General features: G+C 37.5%; 1 protein-coding gene across 2 annotated transcripts in view; it reads right to left on the reverse strand.

Annotated features, from left to right (window-relative positions):
• Positions 1 to 23,039, reverse strand: part of pdzrn3a (PDZ domain containing RING finger 3a) — a 49,407-nt gene extending 26,368 nt beyond the window's left edge. Inside the window, exons 1-3 of one of the 2 annotated variants that reach the window (XM_067446673.1) lie at positions 22,136 to 23,039; positions 19,716 to 19,802; positions 12,598 to 12,705 (exon numbers count right to left, since the gene is read on the reverse strand). In XM_067446673.1, coding sequence (XP_067302774.1) covers positions 12,598 to 12,705; positions 19,716 to 19,802; positions 22,136 to 22,846 — 906 coding nt within the window. In that variant the 5' untranslated portion in view covers positions 22,847 to 23,039. The remainder of the gene's footprint in view (positions 1 to 12,597; positions 12,706 to 19,715; positions 19,803 to 22,135) is intronic. The other variant, XM_067446674.1, reaches the window with a different exon arrangement.
• Between the last annotated feature and the right edge of the window lie 3,446 nt (positions 23,040 to 26,485).

The raw sequence follows: 26,485 nt of genomic DNA on the forward strand, positions 1-26,485 counted from the left end.
GATATATTGTTTATATTTAATTCTGATTCCGCCACTTCAACTTTGCTTGTTTGCCTTCTCTGTGTTGTGCTTGCGGAGCCTCGCGCGCCTCCCGCCTCTTGCTTTGTTCCCCCTCCCCTCGCGTGTTGTCTCATTGAACACGGCTGCTTCCACAACCAGGTGAGGATTAGTTATCATGTTGACAAGCGCGCACGTTGTTCAGGACTCAGTTTAGAGACCATGTTTTTCTTCTAACACAACTGCTTGCTAAAATTCATAAAGAAATATTAATGTTCATCATAGTTCAAATCGCACGTTTCACCCACAGTCAGGTGATTGACACTACTGGTGCGAGACGCGGTCGCAATCATGCCAGTTTATGATCTGTGTCTAACTGATCGCATAGTTTTCGGTTAAAATGTCAAAATGATCGCATATCATTTGAAAACATTTAAAAAGTATTGCAATATCATTACTATTATTATTTTGTCAGCGTTATCACGGGATTATGATGAACAGGTCTATTCACGTTTTAACCAAGAGGGAAAAACGCGACATCCCGGGTGTCCTGAGACACGCGGTGCTCTTCTGTCAGTTGTACTGTATCATATTATCATATAGCCTACCTTCTGACATTCATATTTCGTTCTGTAACTGGAAAAGAAGTGAAACTCAGCTCATGTGTAGCCTACATGATCTGCATGATGAGTTTGAATTTTGTCAAACTCATGACAAACATCACTGTTTGAATTTTGATACAAATTTAACAGGAAATGGTGTTATGACAAAATCAGTTTATTTATATCTCAGTCATGCCCCCATCTTTCTGCAAAATGCTTACTGTTTACTTTAACTGTAAAAAAGGGAGTCTTTGATTCATCTTTTGAAAGCATGAAATAAATGAAAAGAAGGCAATATTATTTATTTTCTTTTACAGTTAAATTATTATTATTTATGTAATCAGGGAGTTTTTTTTTTAAATGTCGCAAAAGCACTTGACTACCTCTTTGCACTTCAATTTAAAAAAAAAGAAGTTTTTGTGGTATTTGGCATATTTGTTTTTGCTGTAGTTTTTAGGGGGTTATTTTTCCTGTAAAGATATCGAGATATATATCGTATATCGAGATATAGCAAAATATATTGAGATATATTTTTTGCTCCATATCGCCCAGCCCTAGTAGTGCATATGTAAAACTTAGACTAAAATAACTAGCTTCCGGCGGTCAGCGGATTGCGAGTCGATTTGCGCTAAAAGAGTAACACCCGACGCTACATTTGGCTTTGCTCTATCCTCTGCGCTTCTGCGTTTGTCAATACGCATGCATCAAGGGTCAAAGGTTACTCTTTCACCGTAATGATGCATCCACTGGCAATCCACTGAAAGTTTAATCTCTATAAAGTTTTAAATATGGATATTTTTCATACACAAACGCATCACTTCAGAAGGCCTTTATTAACCCCCTGGAGCCATGTGGAACAGTTCTATGATGGATCGATGTACTTTTATGGACTTCAAAAACAACATAACCATTCACTGCTATTATAAAAGCTTTAAAAAGCCAGGGCATTTTTAATATAACATCAGATTTTATTTGTTTGAAAGAAGAATGTCACATACACCTAGGATGACTTGAGGGTGAGTAAATGGGTGAACTATCCCTTTAAGCATTTTTGAACAATGCACCACATACTGTAGGTTATTAAATAGAACTTTAATACAACAAATGTAAATGGTATATGAAAACTGAGAGCCTAAACTTAAAGATGTATTGAGAAATCAACATTCCCTTGAGCTTTTGATATATACTGTAAAAGGTCATGATAATATAAGATTATCCTGTAAATTTCAGGGCTGAAAACTTCCTTGTTAGTCAAAGGAAAGCTTTTTTGACACCAGGCCCAGAAAACGATCATGTTTCGCAGCTTGATGTCATCAACTGAGGAAACACCGCCTCTACAGAATAATAAGCATGTGTAGTTCAGTAGCCCACCAACTCACCGGATCACACTAGCCAGCAGCATTAAACATGCTAAAACAGCTATTCCTGGTTGTGGAAGAACACAGTCGCTGCATAAGCTTCCTTCGGATCCTAATATTAGGAATGAGCGGTTGAACTTTATTTTTAATGAAGTTCCAGCTCACGTGGGGAAGACATATTCACTTCATTTCACGGATCGTTTGCAAACAAATCTCCGGTCGATGCTGAATTTGGATCCGATTTTGGATGGTGCAGCATGCTTATGTGAGTAAAACGTATTTTATATGTAATTGTATTGCATTGTTGTAGATCGTTTTGCTTATGTGTACGTGTCTAACTGAACATTCCTTTAGCACGCTGGACTCAGACACGTATGGGCCAGGGCTCGCAATGCCTAACATCCCAGCTAGAGCTGTGTAGCTACCAAAACGGAAGCCCGTCGGCAGGCCAATGAATCATGTAATATTCCTTTCTTGTTCTGCTATTCTCTCTCTCAAAGGTAATACAAAAATAATAGTCCAATCAATCGTGGGTGGATGAGAACTAAATCATTGTGTTTGTTTGATAAAGGCGTACTTGAATCATTCTGGTTGCCGCTTTCAAAACAATCCCTCCCTCATGTGGACTGAACTGACAGGGGCACAGATATGACAGGAGCTGAAGCTCATTAAATATGCGAATCTTATCCAATCCTAGCCGTGGGCGTTTACTTCCAAGTCTCCAGTGTGGCACGCCCATCAATACCCAGCATTCAGGAGAGAGCCTCAAAACCAATGCAGGAAATAGCTTATTATTTATTAGTTATGATGTTTTTGAATGTAAAAACCATGCTAATGTCATAAGTTGACTTCAGACAACAGTATACAATTTAAAAAAAAGGAAAATTCATGACATCTCTAAGCGTCAGCCCATCTATTGCCATTTTTCTTGTTTCCATGTTCCATTTACCATAACCTTGTGCCAGTTTCTAATCAGATAAGAGAAGAGAAGAGATGGTGCTGCAAGAGGTAGGGGCATGTTTTTGATTTAAGGTTACGAGGGCATATGCATTAAAAAATAACAATGATGTGCATGGATAAATTATTAATAGTAGGCTAAATATATAAAAAACATGTACCCCACACTACCACCATGCATGTAAAAACTAATTTCCATATAAATCTCACGATAAATACAATTTATGCTATATATATATGCATTTCATGAGAACATGTTGCATAGCCTCGTATGACCAGGCTTTTTTTTTCCAAAAATTGTGTTTGGACTGAATAAATGAATTGGTGTTTGTTTCTTTCAGAGTCTAATAAATCTTTTGCTACAGCTGTGTGGAGCTGTACACGTCCATGTAATTGTGTCTCTGCTAAAACACATTCCTAAATTTAATCTCATTAGTTTCACTTACACATAACTAATTACATTTTTTACATACAATGCGAACAACATTCCACAATCATCATGACTTCATTTGAAAGGCTTAAATATTGTATGACCATACTTTGAATTGTTCTGCCATAAAACATCAGAATCAGCCGCACACAGTACCATGGGAAAATACAGTATTCTGTCATTACTAACTCAGATCACAACCATCAGATACAAACCCATGATACTTACTCAATATGATCAACAGGAATACTGATTCAAATGTTAATTGACAAACTAATTGAGGAATCAATTTTCCCTTGAGCTTTTGATATATAAAAGTTCATGGTAATCTAAGAATATTCTGTAAATTTCAGAGCTGAACGCTTCCTTGTTTGTCAAAGAAAAGCTTTTATAGACACCAGGCCCAGAAAACGATCATGTGCCTCATCCTGACATGGTCTAGTGGCGAAACAACGCCTCTACAGAATAATAAGCACGTTTAATTCATTAGCCCCGCCCACCAGCTCATGGAGCTGTTCGGATCGCTCGCCAGCAGCAATACACATGGCAAAGAAGATAGCAAGATATTATGCTATTCCTGGTTTTGGAAGAACACAGTCGCTGCATAAGCTTCCTTCGGATCATAATATTAGGAATGTGTAATACTTAATTTATTTCTAATGAAGTTCAAGTTCAAGTCACTGCGGAATCATTTGTAAACAAGTCTCAGGTTGACACTGGATTTGCAGACATACTGAGATTTAAACACAATACTGTGCCTTCTATATTGGATTCGACAGAAATCGTGCAGCACACTTATGTGAGTAAAACGTTTAGTTTTTTTATATAGTCCCGGGGCTATGTGTTTTCTGGCTGGCAAAACATAAGCCTGTAAGACAGAAGCATTCAGGAGAGTCTCAAAACCAGTGTAGAAAATAATCTATTACTTATTAGTTATGATGTTTTTGAAAGTAAAAAACACACACACGTCAATAGTTGACCTCAGACAATAGTATAATTTTTTTTTAAAGTCAGTTCATGACACATTTAAAAATAAAATATACACTATCATTGGGGGGGGGGGGGGGGGTGAAATGCTGTTTCATGCATACTGAGCTTTTTACACTGTTAAAGACTTGGATTCCCATCCGAAACATAGACAAAGTTTCAAAAACTAATGTTGGACGTTTGATGGAGTATTTCTGTGTCAAAAATACTCCTTCCCGTTTCTCACAAGTTTTGAAGAGTTTTTTTCCAGTATGGCTCGGCTTGACGTTAATAGAGCGGAAGGTCCTTGTATGGGCCGTACGGGCTCTTCTCCCGGAAGGGTGCGTGCGCGCGTGACTAGATGCACGCCGCCCATAAACACTGCTCTCAGGTGCAGATCCACTAGTCCGTGCAACACGTCTGTCGCCCGCGCTCCACTTTATTTCTATGGGTGACATCAAGTGACTTCAACGCTTCAGCACAGCATTCCGGGAAGGCAGCGCTGCATTTGAACTGATTTGAACGCAGAAATGACGGGAAGCTTCACAACATCGTTTCAGTTGCGTCTCAAAATGGATTTACATGCCACTGCTGTCAGGACTTTACCAAATCATACCAAAGAAGTGTGTTTTTGACCGAGCGGTGACGATAAAGGTTCACGGTCCTGCTTTGGAAACAGACGGTGAGTGAATCTGCTTTAAATGTCTGTTGTTGGCTATCGTCGTGTGAGTAAACATCAGTAAACAACACAATTGTGTATAACGTTAGTTAATTTATCAATGGAGCATGCAATCTATGGTGTGTGTTTAAATACATTTGTTTAGCTGACCAATATAGGTGTCAGTTTGTTTATTGTAAAATCACCCAAACATAAACCTAGCGTTCTGACAAAGCGTGCTTCGTCATTCAAATGCGCTAACGTTACTCCATTGTTGGTCTGTATAACGTTACACTAGTCTGACGTGCAAAACCGTTTTGCTTGCTACTGCTAAGGTTTAGTCGCATACAATAGTCCATAAACCGAATCATGTCCTCATAAACTGCGAGTAAACACACACAAATGTAAGGCCACTAAATACCACAGAGACGGACGTCCTGCTGTTGTTGCTCCTCCTGTTCAATTTATTTCAGCCTCCGGATCTGATTCTGGATCATATTTGTATTAGCCATGGTTTATTTAGGGTAGCGTTTTCTTCTCCATGCTTGAGGACGTCACCGCTTTGTGCGCGCTCGTCATTCTTTAGCTCCGCCCACACGATACGCCTCCAGGCGTTTGTTTTTTTCCAGAAAGACTCGGTACAGCCCATATTTCTTTTATAAATATAATAAAACTAAAGACTTTCGGAGGTATGAAGGATGCAATACTACTCTATAGGTACTCAAGATTGACATGAGAGTCTTTCACCCCCCCCCCCCCCCCCCTTAAAAAAAAAAAGATAATACTTTTATTCAGCAAAGATGCGTTGGACTCATCACGTTTTCCACTAAAATATTTCGTTGATAATATTTATGATAATTATATTAAAATTTTCTGCCGCAAATCAGTCTATTAGAATGATTTCTGAAGGATTATGTGACACTGAAGACTGGAGTAATGATGCTGAAAATTACGTTGTGACATCACAGGGATAAATAATAAAATATATTTAAATAAAATGTGTCATTTTAAATTGTAAAAGTAGTTCACAACATTTCAGTTTTACTGTATTTGGGATCAAATAAATGCAGCCTTGGTGAGCATAAGATTTCTTTCAAAAACATTAAACAATGTACTGACACCAGTTCATTCTACAATAGATTAAATGCTATTATTTGTAGTATTTTACTACGAGAGCAGTAACAATAGGTTCCTATTTATCCCTTAAATGTTGATGTCTGTTTACATTAATAAACATTTAAAGGCACAGTATGTAGTTTTTCACCACTAGAGGTCGCCTATTCAAAACAAAGGCGTCGCTCGATGGCGTTGAGATTGAGAGCAGATTCATGGGAGATGTCGCAGAGCAGGGCTAAGTGTTGTGAGAGTGCAATGTGGCCACTGGAGCGAATGCTAATGAGACGAGCGTGACACACGGCTGGAGAGCAGCGGAACTTTTACTATGCTACAGACGCCGCTATCAACAGAGATGGAGACAGACAGAAAAGCGTGATTCGTCACTCCAGAGTCTTCACCGCTCTAGAGTCCAGTGGTGGCGTGCTTTAAACCACTGCATCCCACACTTTGCATCGTTCTTGGTGATGTAAGGCTTGAATGCAGCTGCTCGGTCATGGAAACCCACTCCATGAAGCTCTCTACACACTGTTGTTGAGCTAATCTGAAGGCCACACAAAGTTTGGAGGTCTGTATCTTTAGATATACGTTTGGCAATATGAATGAATATATTTCAATAAAATGGACTAAAATGAATGATAGCAATCATGGTTGTCGGAAGCAAATAAAAAGTGGGTGGGTCAGTAGCGGTTAAGACAAAAAATGATAGGTTTGGGGAAATTGTTTTGCGGGGGTTCTGGGGGTTCTCCCCCAGAAAAAAAATTTATTTCATAGATGTGATTTCCTGCATTATGGTGCGTTTTAGGCCATATCCCTTTCCTATACCAAAAAAGACCTCAAACCAGTCAATACCAATAGTCTAATAAAAAGGCTATATTCATTTAACTGCCAAAGAAATCAGTAGTTTCACAGAGAATGATAATGAATCCGTTTTTCTGTCTCCGTATCCAGACAGAAAAAAGGGCTGTTTACTAAACGATTGATTGGGCCAGACAAAATTACAGAAATCACTGAATTATTTACCGTGGCTATAGAGTAGGGGTAAAACGCATAGCACTAAGTTTTAACGCATATCGCGAGCGTAGGATCGAATCCGCCTTTTGCCACACTCGCTCTACTCCCTTTCCCCATCACATATCAGATCGGGAAGATATTTATTTTCAATAAAAAAAATAGAAAATATTAGAAAACGGGAAATAAAGCGTTAACGTGTTTAATAAGAGGTTTTTTAATAAGTTTCTCGGTTAAGGGGTAGTCAATGTAAGCAGACGTGCTGAATTAGAGACCAATATCATTGGTCTTAAAAAGTGGGTGGGTCTTGTCCCACCCACACACAATGGTTCCGACGCCCATGATTGCAATATAATATTGACTAAATACAATTGTTTTGTCAAAATAAAAAGAATTAACTAGTGTCCAGAGTCAAAACTACTCATATAAAATAACTGCAACTGCATTATGTAACACAGTAGTCTATAAAAAAGCACAGCTTTCATTCCTAAGGCCCAACACAATTTGCATTAACTTCATTCACTGAGCTTCAAATTCAACACTGTGACCATTGTCAGAGCCCTATTTCCTCACTCCTCTAATCTTTCCATGATCCTTTCTGATGTTTTTCCCTGTATCTTTAAACTAATTCACCACGTGTTGTGATTATTCTAAGCAGCAGTTGGAAATCTGAAGTCGAGGAAGGCGGTGTCAGGGTTTAACTCGCATAAACATGGCACAGCAAGATCAAAGAATTCTGTCTCAACAACACTGTTTCTCAAATGAGATAGACCTTAAAATAAAGAGAACAGGTCATAAATGAACATTAGGCAATCGCATAACAAGGACATATCCTAGTCTGAAGGACAGTGCCTTTTTGGTACCATAGGCTTTCTCTGATGGATTATGAGTTTTCTGAAAATATACAGGCACAAGCTCTTTCACATGTAAAAGTCTGTCAAGTTCAAAGGCACGCCTGAGAATGATTATTTTCTTAAGAGAAAAAGATTTTTTAAAAATGGATTCTAGAAAGAATTTCTGTCCAAACATTTTTCCTATTTCTTCCAAACCTCATCCGATCCAGATCGCCTCCTTCTAACTGAGATTTCCTGTAGTATGCAACAGATCCCCTAATGTGAGATGCGAGTTCAAAGCACCTTTTATAAACATCGAAGGCTAAAATATCATTGCTGTCCTGCTGACACTAACCTCCCAAGCTGGTGGTCTTAACCTCTGAATTGGCTCACCAACAGTTTTCACCACACACCAGTGCGCTTAATGAAAGTGTGAGTGGAGGAATGCTTTCGTAACCCCATAACCTGAGGGAGGAATATAACATGCTTTCAGCTGTCCTTGCTGTAAATATTAACTCAGGAGAAAAACATTTCAATATTTTGTTTGTCCAGATTTACAGGATGTCACAAACATGTGAATCACCGGAGTATGTCTTTAAGCATATGCAGGAAAGCCTTGAGGTAATTCATACACAAACACATCTAAATGTCACTGCAGCATGCAGATTTTCCTGCTATACCACACATCTAAAAACTAAGACACAAACAGTAAACCAAGGAATCAAAATAAAAAATTAAGAGCTCAACAAAAAATATGGCCAGGGCTACATTTTTTAATATACATGCATTTTTATACCTTGCACACATAAAAATTTGTTTTTTTGTGACAGCAACATTTTCTGTGACAGTTTGACAGTCTCTGACAATTTCTTAAATAGTCAACAAGGTAAAATTATCTGAGCACTGAGATTTTAGCAGGAAAAAAGTGTTAAAAATCACCAAACAAAAAGTAATGTTTTGCATTGTGGCGAGGTGAACGAGCGAGAGACATGGGAGGAGCGAGTGAGACCGGGGACGTGATTGCGAAGGAGCGTCACCTGTGAGTCACACCGGTCTCGAGTCCTCTCATGAGGGAGCTCGGAGGCATTTAAGGACGAGCGACACCAGTCAAGGACAAGAGAGGACCAGGCCTGGGGCTCGTTCTTCGTACCTCGCTTAATACATCCGAGATGATTTGACAGATCCCAGATCCCAAATCCTGATAATTGATCTCTGGCTAATTTGGTTCTTCAAACAAATTTGCGGATTGGATTAATATATCTGGATTAAATTATCTGAGCTCACTGCTCGTGCCTGTGTTCCCTGAAGAGGGCAGATGCATCGATTCTCGATGCAGCAATGCAGCGATTGGCTGGCGTCAAGACAACGTAATGACATATATAATCATATAATTAAAAAAGCCACCTGGCAAAAAACTTTTATAAGGAAACAGACAAATGAACTAACCAACATAAAAGTTAGATAAATTAAATGTGCACTGTTTTGATGAACATGATTCCTAATTTATATTCACGATTTTATAATATTTGTACACACTTTACATTTTTATTTTAATGTTGTAATTTCATTTTTAATTTAATTTGAAGCAGATTTGTTGTTATGTGAGAATTTTAATTAAAGTTTCTTAACAGTCAAGATCTCATTATCTGCATCTCTTGCGCTGCATTAAGCCACTCTCATAATATCCGTCATCACTCACATTAATGCACGACAAAGATTAACTGCACATTTAGAATAATAGATGGATTCAATATAAAAATAGATCTCTCTTCTATAATAATTGGTATGAAAACAACATTGTGTTAAACAACTTTTAATTTCAAACTGTATTTTATTATCTTATAGTGATTTTTGGGATAAATTTGGGTTTCCAGTTACACCAAAAGAGTATGCTGTTGTATTTGGTGCTATACCTCAACAAGTTATACAATTTGTAAGAGAGTGTGGAAGTGATTCTTCTGAGGCAGTATATGTTCAAGACAGCATGTTATAGGAGAAATTGACATTCTGAAACACAGTTGTACTAATAAACATATTAGGGATATTATAACAGGTGAAACAGCTACTCATAAAAGTTTATTGTGAAACAGTGTATTTAGGAATATAAACTGGAATAAAGCTTGGTGTATTTGTGAAGCATACTGCTTAAATAATAAAGTAAAAGAAGTTACATTTAAAATTTTACATCCAGCTAAAAATGTATTAATTTAGATTTAATTTAGATATTGATTATTCATGTGATTTTTCTTCAATAGAAAAATAATCTATTATTCATCTCTTATGTGATTGTATATACACAAAGATATTTTGGGTGGACATTGAAAATTTCATTAGAAGGAAAACAAATGTTATATTTAAGTTAAATAATTTTGATATATGTATTTATTATTCCAATGAACGTGATAATAAAAATGTCACCTTTATTGTACAACTTTTTATTATTTTGGGAAAATGTCACAAGAAGAAATGGTCAGGATCCAAGCCACATTTTCTTCAGGAGACTATGGACTATTGCACCAGTTTAAAGAATATTATGAATAAAAAAGCAAGAAAGACTTGTAATATTCTTAAAGAATATACTTTTTTTTGATTAATTTATCAAGGTTTGTATACTCTGGTTTGTATACTCTTTTTTAATTAATTTTTATTTTATTTTGTTGTATATGTGTATTAATATATTTTCTTTGCTGTATTTTACATGTTTTTTTCTGGCAATAAAAACAAAACAAAAAAACAAACAAAGATTAACTGCACAATGTGTGTAAACCTCCAATACATCTATAAAGTAATTATTCCATCACAATTCACAATTAAATTTCTCAATCAAGTGACTGTGTCTATAGTATTAAACACAAATTTTACACAACATTAAAGTATTATTTTCAAATAAACTTTTATATTTATTATCATTTTAAATTATTATTGCCCCTGGTTCAGTAATGAACTCTTGTAATAAAGTAGCAGTGGCTGGGACAGATTTTAAGTATCACCTCAAGATACAATCTAATCCTGTTTACATGAAATAAGCTCCCGAGCAGGTTTAAGTTAATGGACCTGTTGCTATGACAGCAAGTCCAGGATCCATCCGAGATCAAGCCAAATCGTCAACAATCAAATCCAGCTAACTGAGCTAGCCACGTACGAAGAACAGGCCCCTGGACTTTACGTTGAGTTTTGTTTATTTGTGTGCGGGCAGTCGTCCGTGAGGAGCTGCCCGCGGTATACTTTCATTTTGTTTATTTAATAAAAGTTGTTGAATGTTTGCCGGTTCCCGCCTCCTTCCTTCCCATCTAAGAGTCGTTTATTACATGCAGAATTTTCAGTCAAGTTTTTACAAATTTATGTCTGAAAAGACCATTTATATGTGCAAAAAAAAAAAACATATACATATTATATATATATATATATATATATATATATATATATATATATATATATATATATATATATATATATATATATATATAATTTTTGACAAGGGCCAAAAGGAAGGAACAGTGGTGAACCGGCGTCAGGGTCATGGGCGGCCAAGGCTAAACAAGAATTTTTGTATGTTAGGTTATATGACAATGCTGACAATTCGAGCATTCGTGCATACACAGTGCTGAGTGAGGTAGTCTAATATTCATTATGTTTATGACTATCAATAAGTCCATCAAAGCAGTCTATTTAACTTTGTGAACTGTATGTTCCAAGTATTCAATGCACCGTGCAATAGCTTTGTATGAGTAACTGAACTAAGTCAAAATCCAATCTTGTGAAAACAAAATACAGCATAGAAGTAATTTCAATACTTTTATTATTCTAATTTAAAATATTCTCTTTTTGTAATTTTTGAGAAACATAGCACACAGATTTGAAGTGACAAATCAGAACCAACTGTACCTTTTCAGTTCATAAAGCGGAGCTCTGAGACCACAAAAGCTCCATGGCTGACTTCCTCTTTGAAACGAGCAGTTGTATCATGCATTCTTTGGGGAACAACTCTAGTGTGTGATGCACAGATTTCAAAAGGCTCTGCCGCCATTGTTATGTTCATCACGTCAGACAGACAGCAAAGGGCCCACATGAGACAAAGCGAGTCAAGAAAGAAATCATCATGCTCTGCTCAGCTCGTATGAGAGGCCACTCAATAAAAACAGGGGCTTTTCTTAGACATTCAATGACAAGATGTTGTTGTTTTTGCTCTTTTGTTGATATTTACAAGCTACTAAATCTTGATGTTGTGTTGTCATTGTTACATGCCCTTATAGACAATGTTCTCTTTTGTTAGAGGAAACATTTTGTTCCTGTTAAATGTGAATAACTGAAACAGTACTGCTGGATGAACAGACTAACGCCCTTTTTAAAGGAATCTGCCCAGTGTGAAATCAACCTACAATGGCGCCAACATTGTTAGTCTGACTAGATCTGACAAATCTAACAGACAGACTGTGAAAACATTGGCACCAGTTGAGGAGCTCAGACTAGCGGTATGATGTCTATCTCTTTAGGCTTTCATCTGTCTAGTGGTTGTCTTAGTGACCTTTTTGAGTTTGATTGCATCCAGCATGTTGGCCTTCATCCTGTCTAAGAAAAAACTTCACAAACTCTGCAAATGGCCTGAGCTATCTGCAATTTAAAAAGTAAATTTTGCACCCATAAAATCAACTCCACCCCGTCACTGACAAACCTCAACGATCCTGTCATGAACATGCAGTCCAGCCTTGTCAGCTGCTCCGTTTTCCACTATCTTGGATATGTAGATCCCATCACTTAAATCTTCATGCTCCTCTGGTTCCTTAGATAGAAGCAAATGTTGAAAATTAGACAAGCTAAAGGTTTACTTCCATGCGGGCAAAATGGGCTTTCAATGAAATGTATCTCCACATACAGTAAAAAGGTGAAACGATTTTTGAAATCTGTGCTATCTGACTAGAAAAAACTGAAAAAAGCTGTTATCTTCCCTTTTGCCAAATAGGTAGGAAACTTCAACACCCATAATGCACTGGGCATGTTGCTGTCAAATGCCACTCCCACCAGTCTGCCATGAGTACTTTGACCAGAGTCAAATACCACCTACTCTGGTGTAGCCAGATCCCTACCAATCCCAGTTTGTCTTGTCCCACATCATGTTTAGGGGAGTGAAAATGTAACGTCAATGTCCCTGCAGTAACAGACCAGCATGCACCTATAAATGATTCATTCAAGATTATCGTGCAAGTTTACAGCAACAATGGAGCTGCGGAATTTTTGAAAATCCAGTATTTAGTTGATCATTGCGAGAGCATTGTCAAACACAACAGCGTTCTTCTTCAATGAGGCGGTTTGGGGACACTGCATTTGTTTCTAGGTGGACCGTTAAGGATGTACACATCTCACGGACATTGTGTAGATTTCAACCAATCAGATGATGACTTCAAAAATGACTTCATATGCATCAGACATTCAGCCAACGGTCCATAGGCAGGTCCATAAAGACAAACCTTTGGTCTAAAAGTCTTTGAGGCCAATCGAAGGGGAAAAACTCAATGAAACTGGCGCTCCGACTGTCCATGGGTGGGGATATAAAAATGCAGAAGTACATATACTACCGACATTGTATCAATACAAAGCATGTTGAGTTACAATCTGCAAAGTTACACAAAGTGTTTTTTTCAATAGCTTCAATTCAATTTGCATGTCAATTCAAGAAATCAGTGTATTGTAGATATTCTTTCCTTTACCATAGTGCTTCTCATTAAGGGGAAGGGACCCAGAAGGGGGGCTCAAAAAATGGCAGCGGCTATTTGCACTAAGTTTCTATTTACACTCAGAGAAAAATAACATTTTGGTGATAAATGCTATTTACACCAAGTGTAAATAGCAACTAAATTCTATTTACACTTAGTGGAAATAACATTTTCTTAGCGATAGTCAGATGATATTTACAATAAGTGCAAATAGCTGTAGATTTTATTAACACAATATAAAAGTACAGTTATTTGCAGTATGTGTAGTAATTACATGTAATTTTTACTTTATTTTGACAGATACATAGGCTACTATTTGCACCTCAGTATATTTGTACATTAACAGGATGCAATAATAGTGTAAATAATTGTATTTTTTAAATTATTAAATTAACCCCTCACCCTACCCAATAAATACTTACATTATTATTAAACATTTCTTTAGGTACTTTATTTGCACATTTAGAACAGTTTTCCTTTTTTTTGTTTAAATGCCTTTCTGATGTGATTTGTGATTAAAAAATAGAAAAGAGTGACCTCTGCAAAAGGCGGATTCAAACTCATGTTGATCTCGTCAAAACAGCAATCTATAAGCTGTGCGCTTTAGTGACTGCGCCACTGAAATGTAGAATGGCAGGCGATTTTTTTAAGGCAGTAGCTATTTACACTAATTGCAAATTAAATGGAATGCAATAAAATAAAAGGACAATAAAAGCCTTCCTTACACCTATCCATAACACTATATAAATGCTTTTATTTTTATTAAACAATTTTGTATGGTACTTTATTTTAACATTTAGAAAATTTTCTTAATTTTTATTGAAAATAAATGCCTTTCCGGTGTGCTTTGTGATGAGAAAAGCAAGAAGAGCAAGCTTTGCAAAAGGGGGATTCGAAGCTGTGTTGATTGCGACAAAACAGTGATCTATTAGCCATGCATACGCTTTACTGATTGCGCTGCTGAGGACGCTGAACTATGGGTGTTTTCTTTTAATTCTTGTTTGGCACAGTTATGCATTGTTAGGCAGAGCTAGTGTGAATTAGCCTGACAAGCCAGACCCACATCAAGATGTTTGGTCTGGAAACTCACCATAGACTGGGCTCAATCCGAGGGGCGGGATAAACGGTTGTCTTTCAAACTCCCTCTGCACGCGATAGGATAGCGCTACAACCAACCAGACCAACGGATGTGAAGCGAAGCTTGTTGATAGATTAAACATTCGCCATATCCGGTCGTCAAAACTCAGAACACATCTTCTCTCTTAAGAACGACTTCAGTACCGTTCTTTGTTCTATAGCACTTCTGAGAGTACTTCGACTCGGCGCAGTAAAAAGTCCCAGCTGAAACATCCTCCCTCACATCTCTCCCTCCCCCCTATTGACAGAAATGAGAGAGGGCGGGGGAGATGTGAGGGAGGATGTTTCAGCCGAGACTTTTTACTGCACCGAGTCGAAGTACTCTCAGAAGTGCTATTCCGCTATACATTATAGTTCTCCTTTTTAATCCGCTTAGAAAAGCGCCACGTTTTATTTTGTCACCACCATACTAGGTCGTTCGACTATTCGTGCACTGTAAAAAATTATATGTTCAATAAGTTATGACAACATACGTGTTTACATTGTTTTAACTTATCAAAATAAGTTAAGAAATGTTAAACTTTTTTTATTAGTTATCCAAGATTTAACTCATTTTTTAAAGTCAGTTTAGCATAATTTAAGTTGAAATAACTTAAACATCCGTCGATTGTACTGCAAAAGTTCAAAATTTGCCTTTTTTTTTACAGTGTGTAACTCTATTTAAATAGGGAAAACGTAGAGATGTTTGGTTGCTTCTAACTTGATCTCTGTTTGGTACCATAGTGAATGAACCGGGCTTAGTGGGCTAAGCTAAATGCTATCAGATCGTCACCGCACGTCAGAGAGATTAAGTGAACACACTGAGACGAGAGGTATGTATCCGTTCGAAGTAACCAGCTTCTGTGTTTACTAGTAGTCCGCAAGCATAACTCTGCCATCATTATGTTAAGCCCCGCCCACCGACTCTATTCATGATGTGATTGGCCCGACCAGAGTTTGGTTTTTACAGCTCAGAAGTGTATTGGCAGATTAGATTTGCTGTCGATAGGGTGCGTCTAGATTTCTAGGCTAAGTGTGAATAGCACTTGCATTAAGGCATTCTATTTGCACTTGGTGTGAATAGACACTCCGTTTTTTAAATTGTTGTTTGGCACAGTCAGGCATTGTTAGGTGGAGCTAGTGCGAATAGCACTTGCCAACAAGGTGCGCTGTCTTGGTGTGAATAGACAGTGCAAAAAACAAAACAAAAACACGTAAACCGGAAAAAAATATTTCAATTTTAAAATTATTAATATGTTTAATAAAATCTATTTCTTGTCTAAACTATGTAATAAATGTAATGTAATAAAAAACGGTCAATAACTTTAAATCAATAAATAACAATGGAAAAATCTTCAACCTTCTGGAATCACAAAATTATTTGTGGTTCATTCATTTAATATATTAATACTCAGTTTCTGTTAATAAAGAAGTTAGAAATCAAGCAGATGTGCAATTATTACATAATTAAAGCAGAAATAACAGAAATATAGGGGGGAGATTCAAATATTGGCCTTCAATGCAAAGGAAAACTAAAAATTTGTTTAATTGGAATGTCATATATATATTAATAATTCAACAAAATTGAACAGTTACATAACAGAAGACTTTAATTTTTCCAACAAAATGTTCAAGGTATTTTCTGTTTTTATCATGTATGCCACTTCATGTTGTTTGGCTTCATAAATTAGAGCATTCTGGGAATTAAATTAAAATGTAAAGGTATTCATTTAAATTCTGAATGGAGCATGAGCCTGACTCATGACTCTCTATGCATAAATGTATGTACAGCAAAGACAAACTTGCATGGAAAAAAGGTTAACTATGACTGTCCATTAAGAGTGAACAGGTGGTAAACAGCCTGTGGTGATTCTCCACTAGATTAGAGAAGAGAGAGTGATATGAGTGAAAGCCAAACCCACAGCTTGCTCTCTCCTCTCCACTTGGACACAATCTATGTGAGAATTTAATGGCTCCCACGCTCACATTTCACACAGTGTACTCGAGAGAAAAGTGTGGAGCTCAAATAGTGCAATCTGCAATTATCTTTTTACATGTGGCTTAGTTGCTGATTTTGTTTTTCTTTCTTACAATGGGTTGGTTGAGTTAAAAAAGATGGCAAAAAATGTCTGAAAGACGAACTAATGCACTTTACATAGCATTGTCTTTTTATTTCTGTCATTTAGAGCAGTGGTTCACAAACCTGTCCTGGGGATCCCTCAACATTTGTGACCCCGTCTGTGAAACCCCGGCTAAAGTCGCAAAATTTAATTATGAGATCTTTATCGTCAAAGTGCCATAGCCATAAAAATGACGAAAATAGGTAGTTTGTGTTTATTGCTGTAAATGATAAATTATACCAAGGCATTTGAGATACAATACTCAATTTTTAATTCATAACATTATAAAAACTGAAATTAGTGATTTTATTGACACTACACTTTATACTTTTGCACAAAAAAAAAATACCGGATGCGGGCTCCCTAAACATCGATTTTAATAATCTCAGGGGGTTTTCATCACAACGACACCAGCTGATTCGTATGATAGATCGTTCAGGAACTTATTTTTTTACCATTAGGAAGAGAAAGACATTATTATTAATCAGCACGAGCGGCAATCAGGTCATCGCGACTTAAGCCAGGTTCAGATGTCTCTGGAGATATTTTCGTGTCATCGCCAATATTTTAATATTTTCTTCTTTGTTTTGTAGCTCAACATTGTGTCAATAATAACCATCTTAATTTAAAATCATATTAGGCCTGCTATGTGTCTATTTAAAACATGATGTGGATGGTGGTGCGCCAGATCCGGGGAGCGCGGGGTGCCGCGTAAAAGGTTTCAGTGCGCACTTTGCATCGCGGTTCATCTCACATCTGATGACGGATCTTTAATATGGGTTGTAACTTGAAAATAATGCGTTATGTATGTTTCTATTGATGGATAAACATGCTGGCTCCTCGGTGATACATTACAACAGCGATAATAATAAAAGAAGTGGGCAAAACGGTCTATCTGTGTAAACTTTGTTCAATGCATGTGAGTGCTGCCGTATCTTCGAATATGAATATGGGTGCAGAGCCAGAAGACGGGATTGAGAACTCACGTGCGATCGCGATGTGAGAAGATTTGTCTCTGTGCGGTCATCTGAAAGCGCACATGCGTCTCACAGCGCGCAACTATTGAGTTCTCTTTCAAGTCTTGCGCTTGAACGGACAAACTCATACAAGAAGTAGCTGATGTCAACATGTCCATCTTGATGAGTATCCAAGCAGACATAGTCTGAATATGCCTTAAGTGAACATACAGTCGAGAAAGCGATACCCCTGGGTCTTAAAGGAGCAGTAGCCTTTACTGCTGTCTGTTTAATGTCAAAAAGATAAGGAATCACTCACTGCTCTTGATTGAATAGCTTTTGTAAGTTTAATAAGGATTAATATTTAATTTAAACAGTTAAATATGCAGTAATTTTTCATTTGATTACTTTATTAAATTGATTTAGCTAAAAACTAATGTTAGACCTAGCCCTACCTGAAAAGCCCGAAAAGCATTATTGTGTTAGTAGCCTATCTATGCTCAATAGTAATTATTTGTTCTGCTGCTTGTATTTAAGTTATTTGTTCTTTTCTTTATTTTTTATTTGACAGTAGTCCTTTTTTCCATGAACATAGCCAATACCGAACCACCGTGTAAATTGTGAACCTAAAACCTTGATACAAAACGAACCGTGAGCAATCTGTACCGTTACACCCCTAGCGTAGCGTATGCGAGGGGGTGCCACAAAATTTAGAACATTTTCCAAGGGCGCCATGACTGAAAAAAGGTTGGGAAACACTGGATTAGTGAATTAAGTTATCTAGGCTATTTGACATGGCAGCACTTAAACGCGAGCAGGAACAGAAAATAGATGATTGCTTAAACAGCTTTTCCGATATTAATCTCGGTGGAATTACCACGAATAATGATATAACCGGGTTTATTGAAGAAAGTGCAGGTTTGGAACAACACGAGGGTAAATAAATGATGACAGAATTTTCATTTTTGGGTGAACTATCCCTCTATTTATTTTTACTCCAGTACTGTACTTAATGTAGCCCAGTAAAATAATTTAAGTTAGAGATTTTCTACTGGAATGTAATATATTAATTATTATATATAATATATTAATTATTATATAATTATTAATATATTAATTTTCCATGGATATTTAATTTTATTAATAAAGTTATACAAATAATTTCAATTAATTGACTTGGTAATTGTTGCTACAATCAAGCTCTTGTACCCCCAATTCGTTTGAATGTTTTTTGTGCTTTTTGGACATACCCATTATAATAAATAGGCCTGTTTTACAAACCTTTAAGAATTTTCCCATAAATGTGTCATACATCACTGAAAATGGGAGAATCTCAGGTTTAATGTGGTATATGGCTCATATTCAGGATAATTATGCATCAAATGTGTTGCAGTTTAAAAAATAAGCTTGTGTTTACATTGGAATTTCTCAAAAACATGATTTTCTGAGCCCGAAATTCAGCAAATCTTTAACGTAGCCATACTCAGTTAATATTAGAGATATCAAGGTAATATTTTAACAGAATGTTCTTTACATTATGTAGGATGATTTTATGTAGAAAACAGGGAATCACAACAAAAATGACTTTAGGAGGGTTTTCACAGACAGGGTCACATTTTGTCTCTCCCTCATTAGACACTCCTAATTCATGTCTTGCAGTCTCTAATAATGAGCTAATAAGTTGAATCAGGTGTGTTAGATGAGGACAGGTTTAGGAACCACTGATTAAGAGCATATGTAATGTACATTTTATAACTTTAGGCTTGATGGCCCCTGGGCCCCATTCATTTACATTTTTATGGATATAAGACATTTGCAAAATATCTGCTTTTATGTTCCACAGAATAAAAAAAAGATTATACATGGTAGTTATTTAAGCTTACACACCTCACACAGTCTTCCTCCGATGATACTGAATCCAAGAGATCCCGATGTTCTGTGGAGGCTGACTTTGAGGCTCCTTGCATCTTCTCCCTGGGATAGAGGGATAGGACAGAAAGGAGAAAATAAATATTTCAGAATGCTGCAACAGACTGCTCCACCAGGTTTCAGCACAGCTTCACTGGCTATACTAACCATCTCTCCCCTAAGAAGCGGGGCTCTCTCCATTAGTTACCCAATGAAACGCCAAAGCCACATGAGATTCAGGGTATTTTCATATATCAAGCAGTGAAGACAGATCACACCCTCAGAGACATCTGGCAAAATCACAGTTCAGGTACTAAAAATGTCTAAAGATAATTTATGAACACGTGGCCAGGTGTATACCACACTCACGACACAGTGAAGTGTGCAGAAGAAATTAGAGAGAAAATAAACAACTTATTTTACCTTCAGATCAGAACATATGGTAGGACAGCAGATAGTTTTATGGTTGGTAGGAAATTTGCTTTAGCAGCAGATGTGGAATACGGTTTAATTTGTACCCTTTTTTATTTAATTGCAGCAATATTTGTTAAGTCGATGGGGAGTTAAATCCATATTTGTAATACTGCTTTACGACAGACATCAAAATGTCTCCACAGCTTGTGTTTGATCAGCTGTCATGAAGCAGATGTGCCCGAGTGAAAATCAAGGCAAGGCCTGTGACTTTTCAAGAATGACAGACTTCAGATAGCCTTAAAATATCTGAACTTAAGTAAGTTGTCTATCAAACATTCCTAGCAGTGGCATCCCCTGCTGAAACAGCAGCTGCAGGCGGAAATCTGTCACAATGAGTGAGACAAACATCATGAGCTCTTGATTAGAGTCTGACTCAACCACAGGAGCCGAGAGAACAAGAACATACTCTTTTGTTAACGTATTATGTCCCTGAAGTCCACAAGACATGCCTCCTGTCAACTCAATTAGACTTATGTTTCAAGTTTGTTGGTTTCACAGACTATACATTCTTTTGTGCACAAAATGAGAGATGCAAAGCATCTAAACACAGAATGAAGATGTTCAAGTTTTGTTTCTCTTGTTCAGATCTAGATCATTCAAGTGTGAATGCTTTAAACTGACATGAAAATGAACTGACAATGCTGGCGTTTTAGCAGGGAAGTTTTTTTTAGTGAAGGGAGAGTCCTGAGATGTAAAATTAAAGGCTTCAAGTTGTTTAGTAGTAGAATCTTCAGTAAAAATCTTACTATGCATTGTAAATTAAAATGTTTACAGAATTTTTTTTTAAATGCAGAAAAAACATTTAATATGACACATGACACATCACGTGATTATACACCGATTATACATAACATTATGACCACCAACAGGTGAAGGGAATGACACTGATTATCTCTTCATCACGGCACCTGTTAGTGGGTGGTGTATATTAGGCAGCAAGTGAACATTTTATCCTCAAAGTTGATGTGTTAGAAGCAGGAAAAATGGGCAAGATTAAGGATTTTAGCAAGTTTGAAAAGAGACAGATTGTGATGGCTAGACGACTGGGTCAGAGGATCTCCAAAACCGCAGCTCTTGGTGGGTGTTCCCGGTTTGCAGTGGTCAGTATCTATCAAAAGACGTCCAAGAAAAGAACAGTGGTGAACCGACAGGGTCATGGGCGGCCAAGGCTCAATGATGCACATTGGGAGCGAAGGCTGGCCCGTGTGGTCCAATCATAAAGACGAGCTTCTGTAGCTCAAATTATATTTTTCTTACAAAAACCCATCACTTTGCTTTAGAAAACATTTATTAACCCACTGGAGCTGTATGGATAACTTTTATTATGGATGGATGGATGCACTTTTTGAGCTTCAAAAACTCAGACTCTATTTAATGCCATTTAGAAGAGCCAGGATATTATTTAATATGCTGAAAGAAGAAAGTCATCATTTAGGAGTATATGGGATGATTTTCGTTTTGGGGTGAACTATTCATCTATCTACAATTTCTATCAGCCTTCAGATAGTTTGTAGCCTAAATACACTTGTTTTCAGAAATTATATGAAAGCCTTTAGCTAGTTTACAATACATACTGTAAATCCAAAGAAAGACTTTTATTTTAGATAATATTATATATTTAAAAATAATCGTTGCTTTGTTTTCCTAAAAACGTTAATAGGCCTTGTCATTAGTTTTCAGTTTCCAATAATTAATCTGCACTTGCCTCCCTGTCGAATGTTCATGTTAACAAATGATAATATCTTTGTTTTCATCCACTTAACTTGCCATACAAGTTTCATATGTTCCTTTTTGTTAGTATTCAAATAATCAGCTTGATACGTAAATTCAAAGCGAAACGGTAATGAACTTTACAGCAGGTTTTCACTTTCTAAGGTTTGACTTGGAAATTTAAACAGCGTTGCTTATCATCATGATATACTGACCTTGTTGAGAGGCATCCATGTGCTCGACAGCGTGTCAATTCTGCTCTTGTACTCGGTGATTTTCTTCTGAAATGTGAGCGCTGTGATGTGCAGCTCGCAGTGGAGTGCGGAGAGTTTGGAGAGGAGACACCTCTCTCTTTCAATGAAGCTCAGGGACTGACGCTTCAGATCTTTCTCCAGACTCAGCACTTTGGTTTGGAGGAGTCCGCTGTGTGTCTTAAGTGCTTGGAGGCAGTTGTGGTCCTCCGACCTCTCCTTCAGGGCCAGCAGCAGCCCACATCCATCCTTACAGACCTCCACCGCCCTGTGCTTGCATTCCTCCCGCATGTGTGAAGCCACGTCCTTCAGGTTGAGCACCGCGTCGCATCCTTCATTCCTGCATCTGACCGGAGAGAAGTCGCACATCTCCGCGTGCTCTGAAAGATGCTGGAGCTTCATCACCCGGTTGCAGCCTCGTTCACGGTGGTCGCATCTGATGTCCAGCTTGAGAATAATTTTTTTTAGGGGCAGGACGTGGTTCAGCTCTTTGGTGGTGACCTTCTGGCACAGGACAGGGCAGCTGCTGACTTTGGAGAGCCACTGTAGCGCGCACGCGGAGCAGAAGACATGTCCGCACGGCGTGCTGAGAGGATCCTCTAAAACTTTTCCACACAGTTTACAGATTAACTCCGGGTCCACGGGACCCTCAAAACGTTCTAAATCAAAGCCCATAATCTTGACTAACGGGAACGACTCCGCAACAAGGAAAGAGCTGTCTTCCCAGTTTCCACGCTGATGAAATGAGTGAATAAACTATAGTTTCACTCAGGAGGACTGGGCGCGAGCTACCGTAAACACTCAACGAGCAGAGCAGTGCGCGCGCGCGTGGATGAGCACTCGATTAAAGAAAACAGAATACAGGAACTACGATACATTATCTTGAAATGGATATCTCTTAAAATCGTATAAATTACAATACTATCACGTTTGATTCATTTAATGTGTCCTTAACTTTCTTTATTCCTTTACTCCATTGTGAAAAAGGCTCGCAGAGACTGTAATTCCTTCGTCAGCTGAAGAAGTTGATCCTGCCTCAGGAGCTGCTGAAGAAGTTCTCGGACGTCACTGAGTCTGTTTTATGCACCTCCATCACTGCCTGGTTTGGTTCAGCTACCAAATCAGACACCAGGAGACTGCAACGTAGGCTACCATCCGGACTTCAGAGAGAAGTATTGGCTGTCTTCCCATACAATTTCCTGCTTGAACAAATAAATATTAAGACAAAAAGAGGTTTTTTTTTGTTGCCCCAGTTGATTAATATAATTTTTTTTACGATTGTCATAAAGAGAAATATAAGCAGTTAAAGAAAAGGAAATAGGTGCTAGGGTTATGTCTTCTCAGTGCTTTTTCGAACTGTTTCAAAGTAAATGAGAGAGTGCAATTTTTTCGCCTAAACCATTTCACTACACTACAACAAAAAAATTGTTGATTTTTGTTGGTTTAACTTAAAAAAGTAAGTAACCTGGTTGCCTTAAAATTTTGAGTTTTTTGAAATTAAAAGTTTGAGTTGATACAATGAAGGAAATTTGTTTAATAAATAGAAACTCAAAATATTTTTGTATCTGAAGTGAACCACATAAAAAATTTGATAAATCATGAAAATAGCACTATTTGGCATGTTTCACTGCGTCATCAGAAATAAAACACACACAATTACCCAATATGCTTACAAAATATTTTAATAATATTTTAATAAAGGTTGTCGAATCTCAAATCTTTTTAATTGTATTAACTCAAAATTTTAATTTCAATTAACTCAATTTTTTTTAAGGCAACCAGGTAACTTTTTTTCTAAATATTTTTTTACAGTGTAGAAATCCCACCCTGCATTTAAAAAAAAAAGAATTATTAGTAAAGTTTACAGTGACGTGCAGGTTTAGGGATCAGTGTTTGGTGTAGGCAGTCAATACTGTGATTGACATGACCAATAAAATCTTAAGAATGGTCTGCAGGCCAGAGTTTCCGCTGAACTGGGCTGTGTCTGAAATCGCCCCTATACCCTTAAATAGGAGGGGACAGTGATTTTTAGTGGTGTCTGAATCCATATGGATGTTACTGAGTGCACTCATTCGATCCCACAATGCACCGCAATAATGAGTGCATGACTGATATATGCTCAGCCATAGACATGTGTGTATATATATATATATATATATATATATATATATATATATATATATATATATATATATATATATATATATATATATATATATATATATATATATATACATATGAGCTAGAGATGGCTTGAGAATACTCATAATGCAATGTGAAAGTGGCATGCTGAATTAATTCACACGTCTTGCCAAAAGGTGGCGCCCACAGCTTAATCAATCCCTCCCTCCCTCCCTCCCTCCATTTATCCATCCATCCATACATCCATCCATCCATCCATCTTCTTCTGCTTATCCAGGCCGGGTCATGGGGGCAACAGTTTAAGCAGAGACACCTAGATTTCCCTCTCCCTATCCACATCCTCCAGCTCTCCCAGGGGAACCCTGAGACGTTCCCAGGCCAGCGGGAGACATAATCCCTCCAGCGTGTCCTAGGTCTTCCCCGGGGCCTCCTTCCGGTGGGACGTACCTCCCTACTCAATTAAAGAAAAATAAATCATCCATCCATTTCCCAAACCGTGCTGGTCCAGCTTAATATCATACAGGTAGATTCCTTTTTAATTAGTTATTCAATAGTTTAGTACGGTTTATACATGCTAGTTTCCATGTCAGAGTTAAAGATAAATATTTCATTACTAATGGAGAAGCACAAACTGCAAAAAACTGGACTATACTGGACTAATGTAGGGAAAAGTGAATGAGGGTATTGGGCGATTTTGAACAGGTTTGGAAAAAAACAATCACGCTAATGAGAATGTGAAGTATTGGGACATGGGCCTGGGCCTCTGACGTCACACTTGGATGTGGGCCAACGCTTCTCTGCAGTTTTGTTTACAGATCGCATAGAGTAAAGTTACATAGTGTTCCTTTAAGCCAGCTGGACATTGTTAAGCTGGAAGTTTGTAGCCCGTTGTGGGAGCTCATGTCAGCAATGCACTGCTTCTTATCAGGCCTGCATTTCTAAAGCATCAGCACTTGCCTGATCCCCCCGGTGTAGATACAGCAGTGTTAATATATTTCCCAGCACAGGGTCAAATGGCAGAAAAAGTGTTGTGAGAGGCTGCCTTATCAAACTCCTGAAGATTGGGAGGTAAATCTTCAGCGTCTTCCATGACAGCTGGCTGTTTTTGCTGGAGGAAAGGGAAGATGGAAGGGTGCGTAATAATTAAAGACTATCTGTTAGGCATAGGCTATGAGGAACAACAACGCTATTCATTAACATCTCGTTATTTTTTCAGCACCCAATTAAAGGGGAGGTAAAGGGCACTGTTTAAAGGCATGTGTGGGTAAACAGCATTTATCTCAACCTATTAGGTTTATGTGATTCTCTGACAGGCCGTTTTGACAGTTCACCTTGTAAATGAACGATATTGAAATCAAAACATCCCTCTGGATCTTCAGTTATGATGTGTTCTGCATATTTATGATGATGTCTGTTGGAACGATTCATAATAAAGGCAAGGTTGGGCAAAGCAAACATTCACACCATAAAGAAGGTGCCTGTCATGGCTCATTCAACACAAGTGTTGATAAGAAATCATTAATGTGTCCCGAGACACAAGCAAAAAGCTGAACAATCAAAAAATGTTCAATTATGTGATTATATTCTGGACTAGCATTAAAAGAAATTATGACCAGTTAACAATGACCATTTCTTTGATATTTGCTTGATCTAAATTGCTTAAAAGCTAGTGCAGAGACTGCAGATGTTGTGCTTTGTGCTCTCATGTTGTTATCAGCACTTCAGCTGAATACGTTTTGGCAAAGATGACAAATCAACTGACAACAGACCACATCTGACAGCTAATGGTGAAAATTAACAGGCATTGTCTTCATAAAGCCTGCATGACAGGGGAGACAAAAAAGGAAACATCTAACAACTTAAATTGTGTGAACTGTCACTTCATTCGTGTGATTTTATGCCTTAAAGCTCAAAAAAATTAAATTCTGTCATCGTTTTCTCACCCTCGAGTTCCAAACCCATCTGTGTTTTTTATTCTCAGGAAGAAAAAAAAGGGTTTTAAAAGAAAGTTTGTGCTGCACTTTTCTATACGAATGTGGATTTTCGGTCCTACACTGCAAACACAGAACGGTGCCCTAACGTTTGGTTCCCATTTGGTTATTTTTTGGAAACCAAATAAGAATCTCCTAGGAATGTTCTCTGTTAGTTCCTATTTTGCATCCTAAAGAAAAC

Source organism: Pseudorasbora parva, chromosome 6 (assembly GCF_024679245.1).
Source record: "Pseudorasbora parva isolate DD20220531a chromosome 6, ASM2467924v1, whole genome shotgun sequence".
Lineage (NCBI taxonomy): Eukaryota > Metazoa > Chordata > Actinopteri > Cypriniformes > Gobionidae > Pseudorasbora > Pseudorasbora parva.